The 23,112-nt window shown below is 41.5% G+C and overlaps 2 protein-coding genes across 5 annotated transcripts in view; both read right to left on the bottom strand.

The window, feature by feature from the left end:
• POLR3B (RNA polymerase III subunit B) overlaps nucleotides 1-9,572 on the bottom strand; it is a 103,502-nt gene extending 93,930 nt beyond the window's left edge. Inside the window, exons 1-5 of one of the 2 annotated variants that reach the window (XM_047864883.1) lie at nucleotides 9,402-9,572; nucleotides 6,561-6,593; nucleotides 3,969-4,025; nucleotides 3,713-3,777; nucleotides 885-960 (exon numbers count right to left, since the gene is read on the bottom strand). In XM_047864883.1, the coding sequence (XP_047720839.1) occupies nucleotides 885-960; nucleotides 3,713-3,777; nucleotides 3,969-4,025; nucleotides 6,561-6,593; nucleotides 9,402-9,473 (303 nt within the window). In that variant the 5' untranslated portion in view covers nucleotides 9,474-9,572. Of the gene's footprint in view, nucleotides 1-884; nucleotides 961-3,712; nucleotides 3,778-3,968; nucleotides 4,026-6,560; nucleotides 6,594-8,993; nucleotides 9,234-9,401 lie in introns of those variants that run through there. The other variant, XM_047864884.1, reaches the window with a different exon arrangement.
• Nucleotides 9,573-15,428: 5,856 nt separating this feature from the next.
• TCP11L2 (t-complex 11 like 2) overlaps nucleotides 15,429-23,112 on the bottom strand; it is a 41,472-nt gene continuing 33,788 nt past the window's right edge. For all 3 annotated transcript variants that reach the window (XM_047864886.1, XM_047864885.1, XM_047864887.1), the window contains one exon: nucleotides 15,429-17,883. In XM_047864886.1, coding sequence (XP_047720842.1) covers nucleotides 17,642-17,883 — 242 coding nt within the window. In that variant the 3' untranslated portion in view covers nucleotides 15,429-17,641. The remainder of the gene's footprint in view (nucleotides 17,884-23,112) is intronic.

Raw genomic sequence — 23,112 nt, 5'->3', positions numbered from 1 at the left:
TAGTTTATGCTCTCCACAAGTGTATGCGCTCCTTGAGGAAGGAGAGGGTCTCATTTCTTTTGTATATCTCTCAATGCTGAGGCACAAGACAAATGTTCAACTGACACTCAAAACTCGGTGATTAAGTAACAAAATTTACCTGTGTGAAATATCTGGTTACTTGATCGTACTTCCTGTTTAACAATGCTCAGACAACAACCCTAACTTTCTAACTTACTTGTTTAATGAAGATTACTCTGCTACTTTCCCTAGTTGCTTTACATTTTAGTTCTACATCAACACAAACTAGATAAATCTACAAAAATCATTTTCTTTCCTGAATCAATTCCCAATTATGGACACCAAGTAGAAGAATTTCAAGAAGAATGTAGAATGTGTTAAAAGCCAACAGACCTGTTCCACAACCCTTTGTTTGTAGCTCTGCTAAAATCCTGGTGATTAAATGTTCTTCCTACCCACCTATCTCTTCTAATGGTCTGTGAGCCCCTGTCCTTGGTCTCCTCTGCCTAACACAATGCTTGCTGACCCTCAAAACATGTGCTCAGTCACCTGTGCAGATGGACAGCACATGGTACCAGGGACAAGTGGCTGGCTGGGGCAGGGAACAAGTGCGGGCAGGGGGAAGGCTGCCCAAAAGCTCAGAATAGGACACGAACAGGAGACATACCTATATGACAGCACAGATTAACTAGGATTAAATGAAAAACTAAACACTGCAGAATTGTTTCCTAATATAGTATTATACAAGTGCTAATTTATTTTGGTTAACTTTGTCTCATAAGAGATATTTTCCCCTATTCTAAAGTCATTTCAAGAACATACGTTAAGGGCACAGACTCTGAGTTAAGGCAAACAAATTCAATCATGGTAAGGTAGATAATTACCTCATGGGGGGATACCGGTCTAGTTACATTGAAGCTTTCTTCAACATCAGGGAGCCCGACATAGATATTAAGATATCTGAAAAGCAAATTATTCCATTACCAGTTACAGCTTTTCAACGAACATATAAACAAGCTATTTTCCTCCCAAATGCAAAGATTACACTTTGACAAATACTTATCTTGCTAAGAACAACAAATTAAAAATTATAATTGGGAGATCTTGAAGTGATAGTACGTACAGTTCTACAAAGGAAGGAAAATACTATCAGAGTATTTTTAAAGAAATTACTATAAATCTCTTTTTAAAAAATACTGGAAAGATAGCTCCCTAAAGATGATTATTTAATGAAAAGAGCTATTATTCATATAAGAAAGAAGAGGTTATAAGAGGAAAAAAGATACAGCTCTTCCTTGACTTACAATCAGGCTACAGCCCAATAAACCCAACATAAGTTGAAAAGATTGTTAAGTTGAAAATTCATTTAATATACATAACCTACCAACCATCATAGCTTAGTTTAGCCTATCTTAAACGTGCTCAGAAAAATTACATTAGCTTACATTTGGGCAAAATCATAGAACACAGAGCCTGTTTTAAAATACGATGTTAAATATCTCATGGAATTCATTGAATATGTATAGAAAGTGAAAAACAGAAGGATCGTAACTGTATCGTTGTTGACCCTAGTGACTGCAGGGCCGACTGGGAGCCGTGGCTGTCGCTGCCCAGCATCACAAGACGGGATTGTACTGCATGTTGCTAACCTGGGAAAAGATCAAAATTCAAAATTCAAAGTACAACTTCTATGAATGCGTATAGCTTTCACACCATTGTTAAGTTGAAAAATTCTTACGTTAAAGCACTGTAAGTCAGGGACCATCTGTATATGCTCATTATGGCAAAAGAAACACAGGAAGAAAACAGAAACTAAGGAGATTGGTTACCTACTGGGAGTCTGGCAACAGTGTGGAAAGAACTGGGAAGGGAGTGACAATTCCCCGAAAATACTTTTTTATATAGCTCTCACTCTTACAACCATGTTTCACATACTCCAAAAGTTAAATGCGTAATTAAAACCTACCAGGATGCAGAAGGGGAGCCAAAATGGAAAACAAACCTTCCTGCCTTACAAATGCATAAGTAACTGCCCTGAGAAGGTGAGAAAGGAAATGACAAATCTAAGTAGCTTTGGAAACAGCATGTTGCTTGGATATTGTAAAGATAAAGACAAAAAAGCAATACAGAGATATTGTACTCTAATTAAATTTTATTCTCACAGAGGTATGAGTTAGCTATTCTGAAACTACGCATATTCTAGGATTGAATAAATAAGTAAAAATAGAGTGGTCAGTGAGAGCCAGGTTTCTCATTTTAGACATAAAAGTTACAAATAAGGAAAGAGGTTAGTTAGAATGAGTTCTGCAGAGGTGGACTGAAACAGGAGGTGTTCGTACAGTGGGATTTTAAAAATATATGTAAAAATGAGTAAGACATAGAAATATTGATGTGTGGATGCAGAGGTTAGTATATACACATATATTTCCTTACTCTGCCTACCAAGGCTTTAGTATCCCTATCTTGGTTTTTAAACACTATTATCCAAAAAAAAGAGAGTAGGGCTTCTTGGGAAAATAGTGGATTCCAGGCTAAGACAGGGAAAATACCAGATCAACCACATCTCATGGTGCCAGAAAGTAAAGGAGTGCTTGAAAATGAGCAGCAGTGTGCCAAAAGGACATGGAAATCAACCTGAAGCCTCTCCCTTGGGCAAAGCTGGGACAAGTTAAGCAATAAAATGATACTACTGGATTATGATCCATAGATTAAAATATACAAGAGTTCACATTAATATAAATAAAGTTAAAAGAGATAAATAAAGGGAAGAAAAAGCTCTTCCTTACAACAGAATTCCAGTATTACTGGATAAGGAACGATAGCAAGAAAGCCTCACCAACAGGCAAATACACAGCAGTAACTTGTAAGACCTGTCCTTGCAGGCTAAAGTTAGTAGGTATTTGCATAGTATCAATCAAAGGATCTCCCCCTAAGGCACTTATTACAAAAAGAAAAATAGTAACTTTATAGTGGACGAACCTGCATACACCATCTTAATCAAGTGAAAAGTTAAAACCACCAATAGTAAAATATACTGACACCTGTACCCTGCTATGATGCAGTGAGAATGGCACGAAACGTTACTTCTGTGCCAAAAATGCACAATCCAATCGAATCATGAGCAAACATCATACAAACTCAGACTGAAGAGCTTCCTACAAAACGATGGATCAAAATTCTTCAAAAGTGACAAGGTGATAAAAGACCGAGGAAGTGTGAGGAACAGTCACAGGCTCGGGGAGACTAAGGAGAGACCTGAGAACTAATCATCACGTAGAGCCCTGGACGGAATCCTGGGCCTGAAAAAAAGACTTGAGCGGGAAAACTGGAAATAAGACATGCAGATTAGTTGACAGTATTATTATCAGTGCTAATTTCCTGGGTTTGCTAATTATGGTATGGTTCGGTATGATGTTAATATCAGCATAGGCTGCGCGCAGGATAATATGGAACTCTGTATTACTTCGGTAATTTTTCTTGCAGTTCAATATTGTTCTAAAAAATGTTTAAACCTTAATAGTTTCAGTACTTCTCAACCATAACTCTACTTGTTATAATTAGTTTACTGATTCAAAACTGAGCACTTGATAATTACCTTCTTATTAAACAGATAAGGAGAGTTATTTTCATACAGTTTTGGTAACAACCACATTCACTTTAAAAAATGTTAGATGTAATCAAAGTAGCAAATCAAGAGTAGTTGATTCCTTACTTCAAGTACCACATGGGGTCAGCATCACTTGTAACCTTTTCATTGGCTTTCATTATCTTCTTTATCTGTAGGAAAAAGAACACCATTAGGAATGTCCCTAGCTTAAATCAATTCTCCTCTCTACTTTTTTTTTTTTTAAGTAGGCTCCACATCCAACATGGGGCTCCAACTCATGACCCTGAGATCAGAAGCCGCATGTTCCACCAACTGAGCCAACCAGGCGCCCCTCTCTCTACTTCTAGGCCCTGCTGCTTACCTCCACATTAATGAAATAGTTGAATGAATCTATATGCTGTTTCACGAGGCCTTTCACCTAAACAGACAAAAAATATAAAGTAGGTTAGTGACAAATTAACACCCTATGTTACCGATTCTAACCACAGATGTTCTTCAGATTTTTCTCAAAACCAAAGACAGAAAAAAAAAATCCATGAATTTCACTTAGAACTTAACATGTATGTGTCCTCATTCCATCTCTCCCCCATCCTACTAATACCCCTCAAATTTTCCTCCTTGAGAATCAGCCTGACACTTGGAATTCAAGATAGGAATATCTGAATATACCTAACGACTCTGCATAAGCTAACAAATAAGGCAAGATTTTCTCTGCATACTTTGAATTTGCAGAGATACTACATCTCCTGCTACTGAAAACACTGAAACAATAACAAAGACTCCAAAATGTTAGAATTTAAAAGGACCGTATGTATTCTCTTTTTTCAATATTAATCTTCAGGCACAATTGAGTTCAGCACTGCTAGAACGTTCCTAACACATAATCATAGAGCCTTTGCTTTAATTACACTTCCTTTTTGGGATCTCACTGGTTTACAAAGAAACCATCCCATTCAGAAGCAGTCCTAATTATTGGGGGAAGAAATTGAACCTTATGTTGATCTGAGGTCTGCCTTCCTCCAGTTTCCAGCCCTTGGACTTAACTGTCCTTCTGGAGAGAAAGGCTTGCTCTCGACAGTCTGTTTATTTACTTTATCTCTCCTTCATGATGTCATGTCCAGGCCAAACAGGAACTATTCAACTATGTCTCACATGCACGCTTTCCAGACCCTTCGGTAGCAGATGGCCTGCTCCTGGGCATGCTCCAGTTGGTCAGTGTTCCTCCTAACACGGGCACCCTGAACTCATGGACAATGTTCTCAACAGTATGACCAGCACACCATGGGGCCACTGCCTCCCTCATTCTGGATATTACACCACCACTATAAAAAAATCAAGGCCACCTTACAGACTCATCAACTAAAACTCAAAAGGTAATTTTTATCTTCGTAAAGCAATGCTATGAAGTCAAACACACCCAATCTGGTACTTGTACAAAACTAAGTATGTTTGTCCCTCTTCACAGTTGCCATCCCAGCCCAAGAACACAGCCTTGATTCTGTTGACCAACAGCACTGGCAGCCTCATAAGCTTTGTGTTCCTGTCTCCAGTTATATACTAAAATCATCATACCTTTATTCTTGGACAAATAAATGTCAAGGTGGTGTGAGTAAAGGAGAATCCCAACTTTGAATAAATGGATGAATGAATGAATGAATGAAATAACCAGTCTTATGTCTGTATGGAACCCTCTATCTCTTCTTGGACCTTGTGCCACCAATTGTGTCCCCTTTTTTTGAATGATAAATATCACCCTTTCTCCTCTGCTTATAGTTTCTTTAAAAAAAACACAAAAGATTTATAACTAAAAAAAGGTTTCCCTTGACCTTATTACAACTTTATTTCATTCTTGGTCACTCTTCTTAAAACCTCTCAGATAGCTTCCTATTGCTGTTAGAAGAAAAGCCAAAGTCCTTAACATGGCTTTCAAACCTGGTCAGAATTCCAACCCTGACAGCTTCCCCCGCATCCCCTCCCAGCACTCTCCCTTCTGCCTGTAACACAGAACTAAGTCAAATAAGACTCTACTCATTTTTCAAGTCTCCATTCTTTCATTTAACATGCTTTCAACACCCATCCACGCTGTAGTAAACCAGCACTTGATTTATTACGGCCAAATAATAGTCCACCGTATGGATAAACCATATTATTTATCCATCCATCAGTTGATGGTCATTTGGGTTGTGTCCATTTTTTGGCCACTATGAACATTTGTGTACAAGTTTTTGTGTGAAGATGTGTTTTCATTTCTCTTGAGTAAATAAGGAAAATTGCTGGATCACATGGTAACTCTGTTTAGCCATTTGAGGACCTGCCAGGCTGTTGTCCAAAGCAGTTGCAACATTTTACATTCCCACCAGGAAACTTCCAAGTTCCCCACATCCTCATCAACACTTGTTACCTTTCTTTTTGATCACTGCCATCCTAGTGGGTGTCAAATGATCTATCATTGTGGTACCCCTTACTTCTTAGCATAAGCTCTTGAAAACTGAATTAGATCCTAGACTACCTTATATTCAGCAGTCTCTGTGACTATCCACTCATCCGTTCCAGCCAAACAGACTGGTCATTGGTCCCTACAGATGCCATGGAGGCTCCACTCGAGCACTTTTATCAAGGCATGCTCTGTCCTCCTGAGATGTGGTTTATGTCTCACTTCCTTTGGGAGACCTTCTCTGACCACCTGGAGCATCACCACTTTTGCCAACACCACTGTGCTACTGCATATACTACAGCCTTTCTCTAAAATTAGATTACCACTCATCCAACTAGCGCCTTAGACACAGGTTAAGTCATGGTCTAATTCCTTGTATTTCCAAAATATAGCAAATCACATAGTTGTGCAAAGTCAAAAATTATTAGTTGATGATAAACATTTAATCTTTGAAAAAAGATGAATTTGCCCTTTTTCATCTGAAAAATAACCACTAAGTATTAAATATTACACAATTACCTTTAAAAATGCTGGAAGCAGCCTCCATTTTTCCTGTGAAGCAAAACAAGAATATCAGAACTCTGTGGCTGCAATCACAATATTTTTACAAGTTATTTTAATATACCAAAAATGACTTACTTTATCACAGAAAAAGAAAATAAATCAAAATGAAAAGAACAATTTTAAAATTTTAACCACTTTTATGGGAATCATATATGTGTATGCACATACAAATATATATATACATACATATGTATATGTATGTATATATACACACACACGTATATGTATGTATACACACACACACACACACACACACACACACACACACACACCCCCCCGCAGGTTTCTTAAACAGAATATACTTTAATCTCTTGATGATCCAAGCATTCTTCACACTTTATTTTATTCTCAGGACACCTCCTGAACAAAAGACAGGTCCAGCAAAAAGGGGTGGCAGGGAGTGCTCAGGAAGGGAAGCAAACAACCTGGAGAAAGTAAAAAACATTCTTCAAGAAAGAGGAGATGTGGGGGCAGGGGATTTGTGGAGTATATAGATCTGTATCTTCCTCTCAATTTTCCTGTGGCCCTACAACTACTCTAAAAAAAGTTAGTCTACTAACAAAAAGAAAGGAATCAGGCAAAACTAATCTATGATGACAGAAATCAAAAAGTACACTTGAGGGAGGGGTGCTGGGTGATTCAGTCAGTTGGGCATCCTACTCTTGATTTCGGCCCAGGTCACGATCCCAGGGTCTTGGGATCAAGCCCTGCGTTGGGCATGGAGCCTGCTTGGGATTCATTCATTCTCTCCCCTTCCCCTTCTCCTTTTCTCTGTCTTAAATAAATAAATAAATAAATAAGTAAAGGTGCTTGGGTTATAAACTCAAAAGGGTTCACAAGGGAACTTTCTAGGGTGATGGAAATGTTCTAGATCTTGTACTGAGTGGTAGTTATTTGGGTATACATAACTGTCAAAACAAATGTAACTGAACACTTGGTATCTGTACATTTTGTTGTATGTAAATCTATAATGAGGAATGAGAGAAAAATCCAAAGTAGAGTAGAAAGATCTCAGGGCAGGATGGAGAAAGTGGTGAGAAAAGAGCCTGGAGAAGTAAATAGTGACCCGACTGAGGACAGCCTTATAAACATGGTCAAGACGTTAGATTTTGCCCTAAGAGCACAGGGCAGAGATTGAAGAATTTTAACCAAGGAAGCAATATGATCATTTAAACTAATTGCTCTGGCTACAGAGCAGAGAACAGGTTGGAGTGAGACAAGTTGGCAGCCTAGGAAGTAGGACAGGAAAGTGGTTCCAGATTGGACAGTAGCAGAAATGAAGCTTCAGACTTGAATGGGTTTACTAGGCAGGAGCCGAAAGATGTGATGGTGGATTGGACACAGGGGGTCAGGAAGAGGAATTTTTATTCCTGAATCAGAAGCCTGGAACTGTGGTTCTGGTCCCTTCACAGCTGTGCGAAGTCAGACAAGATTTACAAATCCTCTAAGCTTATTCCTTCAGTTCTTTGAAAAGGCAGTCTTTTCATCTTAAGGATGAAGACTAAAATCAGACTGGCAGAGTCCAAAATCCAGATCAGCTACTTAACAGCTTTCTGACACTGGATTAATCATGTAACCTCTCTGGGCCTCCAAAGTCTTTCATTGGCAAAATGGGGTGAAAATAGTGCTTATTTCAGAAAATCAATAACACAATGCATATTAGGCTTAAACAGAGCCTGCCACATAGCAAGTGGTCAGTAGATGCTGGCTCTTACTATTAACTCTTAAAGAGTTAAAAATCCAGTATTGCCTGATGATCATCAGTGTGTTGTAGACACTCATGTATTGAATCTGATAGACTAATCATAATTAACCTCATTAATCTGTCAAATAAATATAAAGAAAAGATTACAATCCAATAGATTCACCGATCATGTCACTCTCCGGCTTAATCCCTTCAATAGCATTTCATAGCTCCTTCGGAGGTCTATGAAAAATCAAAACCTTTCATAATCAGGACCCTCGCCGACCTATTTTTCATCTCTCTTCCTCCACTTTTCTTCACTCTAATACTACCGTAGTTCCTCGAAAACATCAGGCGGTCTGACCTACTATGTCACCTACCGATATTCAAGTGTCCCGTTCCTCTACCTGAAAGCTTTCCCTTCACGATTTCTCCATTTCCCCCATTCCATGACGGTAAAGCCTCTGAGGCCCAGAGGGTTTACATGTGGTTTTCCAGAAAATAAGACTACGTCCACAGCTGAACTTCTCTAGACAGCTCACTGGAGGGCAGTTATCCCTAACTTCTGATTAACTCACGAAAGGTACGGGGCTATTCCCCAAAATACACAATTTCCTTTTTCAAAGTGTTGTGAGTAAATTTCCAGGGCGTTTAAAATACTCCTAAAGCCCAAACTTGAATTCCAAGTTAAAAGGATTACTAGCCTGGGATTCAGACGATTTGGTTTCACCACCACCGGCAAATGTGGGACCCCACGAAGGTGGCCTAAGCTCCCTGGACCTCGGTGTCACCTCTAACCCGGGAGCGTGCACTACGTCCCACTAGGTGGGAGCGAGAGCCAATCCTTCCCGGACACACACGAACCCTGAAGGGCCCCCACCCCAGCCGAAGGCCGCGAGCGCGGGGGGCTGTCCCGCTCCTCCGAGCTCTGCCCCTCCACGTGCACTCGGCGGCCCGCTCCGGAAGAGACCCGCTCCGTCGCGCTGAGCATGCGCAGAAGCCGCCGCCGCCGCCGCCGCCCCTCCCCCCCCCCTCCGCCACGCGAGCTCTTCGGGCAACGCCTCCTGCGGACGCTCCCGGCCCCTTCCGCTCTCCGCGTGCCCAGCCCTCACCTCTACAGTAGAGATGGGTGCAGCCAGTTGCTCCGGCGTCAGGTTCCCAAACTCTTCCGCAAGCACGTCCATGCTGTGCTGCTCACGAAGAAGGGAGAAGCCAGCAGAGCCGCCACGCCCGCTTTCGGCTGCCCCAAGCAAACCGCAGCGCCCGGTAAGAGCGGTGCGCGAAGGCCTAAATGGTCCCCGCCGCGCAGGTTAATTGGTGGCGTGATAGAAACGTTCCGCCTGCTCCCGGCCCGAACCTGCGGTGGAACCCGGATGTGGCTGAGGCGGAGCTGGGAAACTGCGCCTCCTGGTGTCACTTGGAAGTCTCTGTCGGATAATGTTGACCAGGGGACGGATTCGGTGCCAATTATCCCATAATTCAGACCAGTGAAGCGTATTCGTTCTAATTGTTTAAACAGTTCAGAGAAAAGGGTAAACGGGTAATTTGCACAACTTGAGCCACGGCTGCAGAGATTTTTGTTTAATCCAATCCACAACTACAGGTTGTATGGTATTGGAAAATAGGAAATTTAACAAATGCTTAGTATTAAGAGGTTGGTTAAAAAAATTATGTGCGTGTGATGGGATATTATACAACCATCAAAATGACATAAAGTGAGGAGGATTTAACTCCGTGGAGAGTAGAGCATAACAGGACGGTAATTAAGGCTTTGTTATATTCTCGAAGGACTAGAGAAAAGATCAGGATGCAGAAAAATTTAGTATGAAAATATGACATTTTAAATAAGTAGGCAAAGACAAGTTATCCAATAAATGATGTCGGAATAGCTGATTAGCCATTTAGAAAAAAAACATCTAAGTAAATCCTCTATGGATTAAGTGTATTCATAAGGTTGAGGTTGTGAAAGCCTTCAAGGACAGCAACACAGAAATCCTAAAGGAAAATATTCATAGATTTGATAATATAATTGTAACCACAGTTTTATTATTCCATGAAAAGGCAGAATTTTCTGAACATATTTTTTTTTTTTTTTTTTTAAATTTTTTTTTTTTCAACGTTTATTTATTTTTGGGACAGAGAGAGACAGAGCATGAACGGGGGAGGGGCAGAGAGAGAGGGAGACACAGAATCGGAAACAGGCTCCAGGCTCTGAGCCATCAGCCCAGAGCCCGACGCGGGGCTCGAACTCCCGGACCGCGAGATCGTGACCTGGCTGAAGTCGGACGCTCAACCGACTGCGCCACCCAGGCGCCCCTCTGAACATATTTTTAAAATTCACCTTGAATAGAGCCCTTTAAAAACATGAGTTGGAAGAAGACAAAGGATTGATAGCCGTACTTTAGAATGAACTCAGATCAATAGAAAAAACTCCCATTGGAAGAGAACAAGGCAAAAGATATCAACAATTATATAATTGGTGCACAGTTTCAGTTTGGGAAGATGCAAAAATTATGGAATGGAGCAGTGGTGATGGTAGTACAACATCATGAATGTACTTAAGGACACTGAACTGCACCCTTAAAAATGGTTCTAATGCATCTGGGTGGCACAGTAGGTTAAGCATCTGTCTTGATTTTGGCTCAAGTCATGATCTTGTGGTTCCTGAATTCAAGCCCCACATCGGGCTCTGTGCTGGCAGCTGGCAGCCTGTTTGGGATTCTCTCTCTGCTCCTACCCCACTAGTTTGCTTACTCTCACCTTCTCTCTCAAAAATAAATAAATAAAACTTTTTAAAAAATGGTTAACTTTTCTGTATATTTTGCCACAGTAAATTATGAAAATTTGTAAATACACAAATGCCATTTTCCCATCGTGACTGTATAACCCTTTCACGAGGTTAATTTCCAAATTAGCTGCTTCAAGTAAATTTCAGTGCCTGTATCTCCAAAGTATTGTGCTGAAATCTGAAAGTAGGAGAAGGGAAAGAAAAATTTTAAAGGTTAATTTAAAACCCCATTCTTGAAGATCTTATGCGTTTGCTTAAAAGGACACATATACTTTTGTATCATCCTTGTGAATTACCAGAGAGCAACCTATTTAGAATCTAGGCTGGAAGGGACTGTGAAGTGATTTTTAGATGGCAGAGATCTCAAGGTTGGCTCAGATGTGTTGGCTTACTGCTCCACAGTCCTCTTGGCTTTTCATTCTCAAAGTGATTTTCCAATTTTAGCATGCATCTGAATCACCTGGAGAGCTTGTTAAAACAACCTCAGCTTGCATATTAGGCGGGTTTGGGCCAGGGCCTGCAAATTTGCATTTACAGTAAGTTCCCAGGTGATGCTGCTGCTGCTGCTGCTGACCCAGTGATCACCCTTTGGAAATCACTCTTTAACATAAGACATATCACTTGATACCATATCCTATGTTTATGCATCTAATTCTTTACACCAGGAGCTCCTGGAACAGAAACCATCTTGTCTTTGCACTCCCAGGTTCTAACTCACTGTTTGCCCCTGAATAAGATTTTGTTGAATAAATTATTTGAAAGAAAATAATGTAGTGAGTGATAATAAACTTGATATTGTATTTCACATTAAAAAAAAAAAAACCTTGATTTGTTTGTTTGTTTCTCTTGAAAAGAGGTGAATCAGGTAGCAGTGAACCAGAGTCCGCACTGGCAACAGTTAGCTGACGCTGAGTGGTGTTGGGGCGCTTAGACCACAGCTGCTACAATCCTTGCAATCCTTCCCTTATTACCCCTGCCTCCCCTCTCTCACCCCTACCAGGTATCAGCACTTGCCCCCAGGTCAACCCGTTGACTTCTGATTCCCTAGGGAACTGAATTTTAAAAACCAAAAAGCCAGGAACAGTCTCCTGACTCTTCTGTTTTCTGCTGTCACATTCTTTTCCTGAGATATTAGTACAAACAGATTCGTGGTTTGAATAGAAGGCTGGGCATTTGGGGAAGGGAAATCCCAGAAAGAAAAATGGCTGACATCTTGGAATATTGTACCATCAATTAAGTATATAGTGTTGCGGTAGCCAGATGAGAAGGTGACTGATGCGGTGGAGAAGTGGGTAAGGAAAAAGGGGCATTGGTTAAAGGACAGCAAAAGAAAGGGGGAAGCAGAGGTGTCCAAGCTGGGCTTCCATTTACTGACTGAGCATTTACTCTTTGCTAGGCATTGGAATAACCACTTCGTGTGCATTCTCTGATTTAATGATCAACCGCAGGGAGGTAAGTATGATTATCTCCACTTGACAGGCGAAGAGACTAAGGTTCACAGGGATTAAGAAATTCGCCAAGCAGAGCTAGAATTTAAATCCATAATTATCTGACATGCTTTCAATTGCTCTATCATAATAGCACCCTGGATGGATGGAGTGGCAGAAGATATTTCAAGCAGAGAAAAACAGCATGACCAATGGCTTGAGGACTTTACATAGGACCACATTCTGGCAATTGAGTGTGATCTCCATAGGGCTTGTCTATAAGGAAGTGTCTGTAGGTGACACTAGAAAGATCCATTGGGACTGGGCCATTGTTAGCCCTTATGCCATGTTAAAGAAATAAGACCTTATTCTGAGAGGCTTCAACATGAAGACACTGTAAACAAAAAAGGATTATCCTGTCTTCAAAACCTTGATGCATCCAGACTGGGAGAAAACATGTGTGATCCTGGTTTCCAAACTTGAGTAAATTCACAATAGAACTAGAAAAGGCTAGAACAATGTTGGAGAAAGAATATGGGCTCTTCAGTCTGAAAAGGCAAGGGCAAAGAGGGCTTCTGTGAAGCCTATCATTTCATAAACAGCAAGGTGAGGGTGAACACGAGCCGAAACCTCTACTGTAATCAGAAAAAACAGCTTACGTTTTGAGCAAGGGTGGATGGTCTGAAGCCTTTTGCAGCCTGACATGCCCACAAAGCCCTTCTCTGAAACAGCCTTGCATTGTGTCATGGGACCCAACCATGCTGTAAGAACTGATTGGGTCAGGAACCTGCCAAAGACAGCCATGTAGGGGAGCTGAAGTGGCCCCTACCCAGTGCAGGAGAGTAGGGAAGAGGAGTGTCTGTACTGACTAATGGCAATTAGACCCAATCACTTCTCTCCTGGGACGTTATTAATTAAGAGGTACCAAAAGGGAGGGCGGCCGCATAAAGAAGTAGGGAAGTAAAACACCAAGGAAGCATTTGGTAGCATCACAACAGTGAGAAATACTTTTGATCGGATGACCTAGAGAAACCAATATAGCAAAAGGTTTTAGCGCACACATTCCAGGGTTAGACTCTTTGGTGGGTTTAAAGACACCCACCAGCTCTGTAACCTTGGACAACTTCTGTAGCTAATCTGAGCTTCATTTGCATCTATAGAAATAAAGATAAAGCCTGCCCTACAGGGTGTTGTGCAGTTATAGGAGATCATGTGTATGAAGCGCTTAGGGTATTCCTTGCCATATGGTAAGTGCTCAGTGGCTATTATTATTTTACTTGAAAGAAAAAAGAATTAAGGGCACCTGGGTGGTTCAGTCATTTGAGTGTCCAACTCTTGATTTCAGCTCAGGTCATGATCTCAGGGTCATGGGATTCTCCCTCTTTCTCTCTTTCTCTCTCTTCCCGCCCACACTCTGTAAATAATAAAAAATAAAGAATTATATTCAGATCCTCCATCAAGCCTGCAAGTGCAGCTGGTGAGACAGATTCCTGTGTTTTCTTTCTTCTTTTTAAAGCTTTGCAATAAATCCCTCGGTTCCTTCCCTTGAAATCTGAAAGACGCATAAACTTAGAAATGAACAAGATAAAGCTTCACCCCAAAAATAGAGAACAAGAAGACACAAGTCAGTAATAACAAACGTACTTTCTAAAAGGTTAGATTAAATCATGGAGGATAAAGTCATTAGTGATTACCAAGTAAAATAAGAACACGTTGGGTTTGTCACTTTCCTTTGCAGTTGACACTAAGGACAATGACTGCAGCCTTCTACATACCCTTGAGTTTCTCTGCCAATGACAATCTTGGGCTTAATGAACCATGGTTCTGATGAGGTATGACAATTTCTGCTCTTGTGTACTTAAGTACCTGACCATCACATCTCACAATACTAAAACCTCCTGAAGCTTGAAAGAGATTTAGGACTAATAAATTACAGTTATTTTAATGTATTCTGACTACATTATGCTTCAGAGTTTGCAGATGATTTTGAATACATTATCTCGTTTGATTCTCACAACATCTCTTGTGAGGTAGGGTAGGAAACAGAGGCTCAAGGAGATTTAAAAAACTGGCTTGAGTTCATAGAGCTATTAAGTAGACGAAATGAATTCAAACTCCGGTCTTGTGATTCTCAGTCCCATGCTACTTTTGCTAAGCCATGAGTAGAAAATTTTGGAACTTAACATCCCCAGAGGTGGAACAGGTTGAACTTTAGTCTCGAGAAGGGTTTGAGTTAGAAATAAAAATATGTTGCACAAAGGTGGCGCACTCCACACCCATGGCATACTTTGCCAACCAGGCACAGAACTCTTTACTGCTCACCATGGATCTGGCTTCAAAATCCTCTCAACATGGCGCTCTGGAGAACTACTATTAAAAGATGAGAACGGGCACATGGTTTTAAACCTATTTTCATGAAAAGAAGATTCATGGGGCTTATTTAAGAAAGCTGGAGGGGGGCGCCTGGGTGGCGCAGTCGGTTAAGCGTCCGACTTCAGCCAGGTCACGATCTCGCGGTCTGTGAGTTCGAGCCCCGCGTCGGGCTCTGGGCTGATGGCTCAGAGCCTGGAGCCTGTTTCCGATTCTGTGTCTCCCTCTCTCTCTGCCCCTCCCCCATTCATGCTCTGTCTCTCTCTGTCCCAAAAATAAATAAAAAACGTTGAAAAAAAAATTAAAAAAAAAAAAAAAAAGAAAACAAAGAGGGCACCTGGGTGGCTCAGTCAGTTAAGTATCAGACTTCAACTCAGGTCATGATCTCACAGTTTGTGAGTTTGAACTGTGTGTCAGGTTCTCTGCTGTCAGCACAGTGCCCACTTCAGATCCTCTGTCCCCTCGCTCTCTGCCCCTCCCCCACTCATTCTCTCTCGCTCACCGTCGCTCTCTCAAAAAATAAAAAAAAATACAAAAAACAAAGAGACACTGGCTATCTTCAAATAATTTTTAATGTTTTAAAATTTAACTAGTGCACACAATACATGTTTTAGCAGAAGAATGAAAATGTGTATATGGTGTTTAATAAAATTGACATTACAAAACAAGACCATGTTAAGAAAACCTCAAAAGTAGAAGTAAACATTTAAGTAAAACAAAAAAAAAACAACACAACATGCTAAGGGATATGCTTTTAAAAATCCTAACAAATGTAGTTGCCTAAATCCAGACTTGAGACATTGAGATTTACCTTGGGACTTAAAAAAAGAAAGAAAGAAGAAAGAAAAAACAGCAGCAGAATGCCCTTCATTTTAAATGCATTTTTAAAAATGTCTGCACATTGTTTTCCCGCTGGCAATTGCAGTATAATCAAGTATACAAGAATACCAGCTGGGTTCCAATCTGATAATAAAAAAGTACACCACTCAGTCTTCCTGTTAAGTATGTGGTTTACCTCGGAAAGCAACAAAAAGTCCCACTACACATTACTTTTCCACGTCAGAACCCTCTGCCACCCACGCTCCAAAGTGAACACAATTGAAAACTACCTTGACTTAAGAGAAAATGAAAAAAAAATTTGTTTTCAGCACCTTATGGTTTCTAAGCACAGGAAAACATGGGCAGAAGGGGAAAATACAGGAAGACGACGGGGGGAAATGGGTAAGACCAGTGATGCGCTCTTCAGGAAAATTCTACTCATAACAGCTGCTTAGATGGGTAGAATGGCAGATGTATATATTGGTCATTGTGAGAAAAAAAAAAAGACTTTCAAAATTTCCTCAAGTTTTGGCAGATCCCTCCAACATGTAAAGATTGGAGATAATTTATTCACACAATCATGTCCTAGAACTTTACCAAATGATTAAGTAACAGCATAATGGTGGAGGTCAGAGTGAGGAAAAGGAGGTAAGGTAAAAAAGAGTACTCCCTCCTTTTGACCTCCTACCCACTCCTCCCTACCAGACTACTAAGATTCAGTGGGTCCTTAGAAAACAAAATAATCCAAAGGTGTTTTATGGGAATAAAGTACTTTCTAGATGGAGTCTGCCCAGACTGTAGTGCTTCCCTTAACATTTTAGGAGAAGTATGTAATTCTCGGACAAGCAGATTTCTCCAAAACCCCAATGACAACCAGTGCCAGCTTGGCAAAGTTTTGACTTAATGCTCAAGAATGTCAAATGATAGTGATGCTTAGAAGAGCATCTTGGTCATAGCGGGGTAAGAATCTAATCAGCACAGGAGGCGTTTGCTAACAAGTTATATGGCTAAAACTTCAACTATTTCGTTTTCGCATGTGAACTTCACTGACAATGGGGGATCTCCTGGGGATCTCGTTTACTGTTAACTTCTCTTCTTATTCTAAATAAACCAATTCAAACCACTCCTGCCTTACATAAAAATATTAACATCTTATATAAACCTTACCAATGGCCTGAGAAATGCAAGGACATTCACTAATATATTTGTGCAAAACTTGTTTCTCTCAGAGAGCAGGGTAAGTTACAGGCAGAAACCAACCTCTAGAATAAAATTTTAGAAGGGATTTTTTAAAATATATTTTCACTAAATGAACAATAGAGGTTTTACCTAAAATGTGTACATAGCTTTAAAATGTCTTTAATAAATTTAAATTCTAGACAAATACTGGCAATTGGTAATATAAAATGTGATTTGGTACATTTCTGGGCTTTATAAACTTACTATGTAAGTTTTTGTTACACGTTAATAAAATTTAATCGTACATTTCAAATACAATTATGCTTATGTCACATCATTTATTCAGAACATCAGTCCCCTTGGTTATTCTCATGACTTGCAACCCTTTTAAGAAGTTGTAACAAAATTAAAAATCATTAGATTTGATAGTGACAAGTGAGGAAATACAACTCCTTAAAGGTTGAATGAACAAGCCACATATAAATGCTTACGAAAACATTTACAAGTATTATATAGGTAATATAATTAATTATAAATTGCTTTCTGTCCATTAAAAACATCTCTTTTGAACTTGAAAATGATGCATGAATAGGGTCTCTATGATGTGCATGTCTTCTGCAATGCTAATATTACTGGATTACACAAATTCAGGATAACGCTGCACCACAAGCAGGACTGAGGATGTGCCACATCTGTAATGCCACTGGTGGAAACAGACTGGGTACCAAAGTGCTAGATTTCCAACCTCGCATCCAATGTCAGTTCCTCTTTAGTTAGCAGATGAAGCATCAGCCTTTCCCATGGCTTCCTCACCGAAGAGCAGCTTTCGAAGTATATTTGCATAAAATGGTCCATACACTTGCTTGTTGAGATTCACGATGTTTGCATATTGAGAGCCTAGCACTTCTAGCTCCTGCTGAATAATAGCAAGGCCTCCTGGCACGGGAGGCATGCATTTTTGAGGACTTGGAAGACAAAGTAGGCTTTTCATGTATAGTTGGATTCGTTTATCTGGAGAAAAATAAAATATCTTTATCTGACCCTTTATTAAAGAATATGAGTTTTTAAAAGGAAATGAGAATAGTGATTATGGTAGGTAGATTGCAATTAATATTCCCAATTCTTTGCCCTCCCTGTATCCATGCCCTTTACAAGTTGGTTTTGCAGCTCTTCCATGGAAGGCTGGAGACCGTTTCCCCATGTCTTGAACTGAGGAGGCCTTATAGATTGTTCTGGCTGATAGACAATGCGGTAGAAGTGTTGGTATGCTAGTTCCAGGCAGAGGCTCCAAGAGCCACGGTCCACATCTGTTCTCTCCACCCACCACTGCACGTGAACAAGCCGGGGCTGCATGAGAGACCACATCGAAGGAAGCCCAGCTGTTCCATCCGAGGCCATCCTAGACCAACCTACAGCCAACAACCTGTCACACTTGAGAGAGTCCAGCCAAGACCAGCAGAGCAACCTAGCCAAGCCATAGCTGTCTGAATACGCCTGTGCAAGCCCCCAAGACCAGATGAACTACTCAGTTGTCCCACAGACCTGTGAGCAACACTAACTATTTGTGTTGTTTTAAAATACAGAGTTTGAAGTGGCTTGTTACACAGCAATGGCTAACTGACAAAAAAAATGCAGGACACTTTTAGAGCAAGACGGGGCCTCTTATACAAAAACTCAATACCTAATGTCCATAATTTTAGTTATGTACACAACAGCTAAGTTTGTAAACTAGCTCTGCCAGCTTGGCCCCACACAGTGTTTTTTTAAAAACAGAAACCATTTAAAATCAGGGGATTTCACATAGAAATCCAAACTTCTGGTTCCTCTAGAAAGATCTAGAAGTCAGGCAAACTTGGGTACCCAAAATACCACATGCCAAGGGGGACCACACTTCCAGGATTTCCCAGAACAGTCAAAGTTTACACCTGTTGTCCTGGCATAATTAACAAGAGTGCTCTAAAAAGCGTCCTGGTTTGGACAATAAATTATACGGTTACCCCACCTATGACCAACCATCTAGAGGCACCGAGGAGTGGCTGCCCCAACTGGCACTCCAGTTGGCCATCTTCTCTGTCCTCCTAATCCACTGCTTCGATGCATCTGCGTGTGAGGTGACTTTACAAAAGGATGCGAATGCATAAATAAATTGGGCTGCAACAGTATCAGGCAAATAATACCAGACCAACCAGATCCGCCACAGGCCACGCTGCCCCGAGGACTTTCTTTGGCCGTGGAAGCAGAAACTTCACAAAGGAAAGTTTGCTAAGGAGAACACAGTCCATCGAATATGGACAATGATGACATGAATGAAATTCTTATCTCCAAACACTTCTCCCAAAAGTCACATACTGCAACCGGATCTGACCTAGAACTCTAAGTCCCAATGTCCCATGTCCTTGTCTTAGCCAGAACTGTTTTCTCTTACTAGACTGCTCTTCCCTCTCTCCTCATCTCTGCCCAAAGGCCAAAGCATCCTTCAACGCCAAGCCTAAAGTTACCTCCTTTCCATGGCTTTCCCTAACATCTGTCAGATAATCATGCTATATTACTGTTACTTGGGAACGTGTGTCTCTCTCCCTTCTTAGATGGGGAGCTCTCTGAGGGTGAGGGATCTTTATATCCCTGGTCTGGCATGTGGCAGGCACATCACAGATGCTGCCTGAGTCGAGGTGAGAATGAAATGAAAAATCTCCGTAAAGGTGAATACACCCAACTGAAAACGACAGAGTCAGGGAGGACCGGGGTGGGCAAAGGCAATCAAAGAGGACTCGGCCTGACCTGTAATTTGTCAACAAGAAGAAACCATTCGTGTATCACTTGCATAATTGACAATTACTTGAAAAAAACGGAGATGGCTCCAAGCATGCAAATAGTCTCCATGGCAGGTAATCTATAAATAATTTTTATCTGGTTTCCATACGCATTTGAAACAAAGCTGGCTTGAAAGAAAACTTTTTAAATTATCTTTATAAAAGGCTAAGAACACAGTGGGAGCTGTATGCCATTGTAAATAAAGAGCGCATCACTCAAGAACAAAAGAGGGCAGACTATGGATATTGGGAACAGAGGAGGAAATCCATGGGTGACTGGTCCTTCTTATGTGCCCAGGATTCCTCTGAGTGCTTAATTTACTCCAGCTCTTCTGCAAGCAGAAAATTAAGGGTCAGTTGGGTAATAAATTTCCCGTTAGACCTAACTCTTAGAAGCCCAGGTCTGTTTTCAACACAGATAGAGTCCGAACACCTTCCTGAAAGATTGCTGAAAGAGTAAGATTCTTTCAAAATTGTTATTATGCTGAGAAGTGGCTCTGTCTCCTCTATGGACGAGTCAGTTTTGAGGCCAAGACGAAAATGACAGAAGCATCTGTCCACTTAGGAGCAGCCAAACCAAGTCCCTGCCAAAGGTGTGCCCTTGGCTTCCAGGATTGAAGGAGAGACCTTGACGTGAGTCAGCTGAGTTGCTAGGCGATGCTACTTTGAGGTTAAAAAATGCTTTCATTTTTTATGAAAAATGCAAAAGAGCACTTGCAAAAGAGCAGGAAAGTTGGACTGGGGATAGCTGAGTGAAAAAAAAAAAAAAGGTGCTTTACTGGATATTAAGAGGCCACCGTGGGGTGGGGCCATCCAGCTGGGGCATCCCAGCTTCCCTCTCCCTTCTGAAACTACAAGTACTTCCCTTATCCAAAGCAAGAGCACAGAGGACACCTGGATGCTTTGGCCATCATGCCAACCAGTAGCAGGGCTCCAGTTCTGACTGGAGTGCCCTCCAGGAGTAGTTAAGAATATGAGCTCCAGAGTAAGACTGGCTCAGGGAGAGTCCCTAGTCTGCAACCAGCTGGTTACATGAGAGACATTCACCCAGTCTCAGTCCCCAGTGCCCTCACCCCTTCCACAAAACAGTTGGATCCTTGAACATGGGGATGAAAGGCACTGACCCTCCCCCACCATGGAGTCAAAACTAGGCATCTAACTTTTGACTCCCCAAAAGCCCAACTACTAATAGCCTACTGTTGACCAGAAACTTTACTGATAACATAGTTGACTAACATGTATTTTGTATATGTATTATACACTTTGTTCTTACAATAAAATAAGCTGGAGAATAGAAAATGTTAAGAAAATCCTAAGGGAGGGGTGCCCGAGTGGCTCAGGCAGTTAAGCGTCCGACTTCGGCTCAGGTCATGATCTCACGGTTCGTGAGTTCGAGCCCCGCGTCGGGCTCTGTGCTGACAGCTCAGGGCCTGGAGCCCGCTTCAGATTCTGTGTCTCCCTCTGTCTGCCCCTCCACTGCTTGCACTCTGTCTCTTGCATTGTCTCAAAAATAAATAAACATTTTTTAAAAGTTTATAAAAAAAGAAAATCCTAAGGGAGAGAAAATACGTTTCCAGTGCTGTACTGTATTTATTAAAGAAAATTTGTATGTAAGGGGGTCTGCTCAGTTCGAACGTGTGTTGTTCAAGGGTCAACTGTACTTATGAAATGTCATCTCTGAGTCCAGCCTGGTACAGGGATACAGCAGAGGAGAGACACGCGTCCCACCCTCATGAGGCCTGCACACCAGTGGGGGCTAGCAGCACGTGGAAGAGACTGCAGACAGCCTGCCCCTCTTCCTCCCAGGAACACAACCTCCCAGGTATTGGTTGTTCTGCTGGAGACCACGGGCTGTGAGGACAGACACGAGTCGGCGGGGAAGGGCTCAGCCACAGGTGGCCGCGGCTATGCTGTATCTGTCACTGCCGTCCACAGTCACCTCCCAGTAGCCCACGGGGCTGCTCCCCAGCACTGCTCCTTTCTGGGGAGGGGTTGAAGCCTTGAGCTTTAAGGGGCCTAGATCCCAGCATTCCATGTCCCTAGTGGGTAAGGATGAGAGAAACTATGTGAGAGCCTCAAATAAATAATAACAAGTATTTGTGTGCTTATGAAAGTCAGTGGTGTACTTTGAAAACTTGCAAATTAGTCCTAGAACGTTAGTATGCTCCAATTCTGTGCTCTTTTCCTCCTTCTGGTCTTTGTTCTTCACTCTCTGTAGCAGACACTTGCTTTGTGCCCCACATCATCCTCTCCCCCCTCCTTATGGCCATAGCACCTGGATTCTGTTTGGGGGAAATCATCTCTTCCCTACTGTCAGACCAGGTGTTACAAGGAAAGTGGACTCACTCTGGTTCTAGGAAATGAACACACGTCTCAGGCTCAAGTTCCTTCCCCTCCGACCACCGTGACGGATTCAAGAACATGACATGACGTACAGTCATGCCAAGTGGAGCTAATGAGACTCATTTCTGGGGTCGTTCTTTGAGTTAACAGGGAAGCGAACACCTTGTTTTTCTCTGGACTCCAAGGTGGAAAGATGCAGGCTAGAGCTGAAGGTGTCTTGCTAGGATGGAAAGAGTCTATCTGTGAAGACAGCCAGCCCAAAGGGGGCAGTGCGGAGGGATGGAGGTGGGGAAACCAATGCCAGTGACACAGTCTGAGCTCCGACTAAGCTGTATAGGTAGCCAGTCCTGCTCTGCTCTTGTTGGTTATATGAGACAATACACTTCCTTCTTGCTCAAGCTAGTTCACTTCTGTCACAGGTCACAGAAAGAGTCCTCACTGATGCGTTCTCCATTTTCCCAACTCACCAACACGATCTGACACTGAAAGTCACTTGCCTGGCAATCAAGTACAAAAAAAAAAAAAAAAAAAAAGCCCCAAATCATGCCTGCCAGCTCCATAGCCTCTTTACTCATTTACTCGTTGTCTCTTTCAAGCCTGACCCAAAAAAGAGGCCTCAGCTCACTTAGCCTAGCTCACCAGAAGAACTGGTACCTGCTTTCTGTGAACATATTGCCAGGTTTGGATTGTTGCACTGATCTAGGATTTTAACACTACTGGTAGCATTATGTTATTTTCTCCATAAAAATCTATTGGCTAGGAATTTACCCAAGGGATACAGGAGTACTGATGCATAGGGGCACTTGTACCCCAATGTTTATAGCAGCACTCTCAACAATAGCCAAATTATGGAAAGAGCCTAAATGTCCATCAACTGATGAATGGATAAAGAAATTGTAGTTTATATACACAATGGAGTACTACGTGGCAATGAGAAAGAATGAAATATGGCCCTTTGTAGCAACGTGGATGGAACTGGAGAGTGTTATGCTAAGTGAAATAAGCCATACAGAGAAAGACAGATACCATATGGTTTCACTCTTATGTGGATCCTGAGAAACTTAACAGGAACCCATGGGTGGCGGGG

This window comes from Prionailurus viverrinus, chromosome B4, assembly GCF_022837055.1.
Source record: "Prionailurus viverrinus isolate Anna chromosome B4, UM_Priviv_1.0, whole genome shotgun sequence".
NCBI lineage: Eukaryota > Metazoa > Chordata > Mammalia > Carnivora > Felidae > Prionailurus > Prionailurus viverrinus.
The sequence above is the reverse complement of the archived record's forward strand: the minus strand, read 5'-3'. Positions and strand labels throughout refer to the sequence as shown.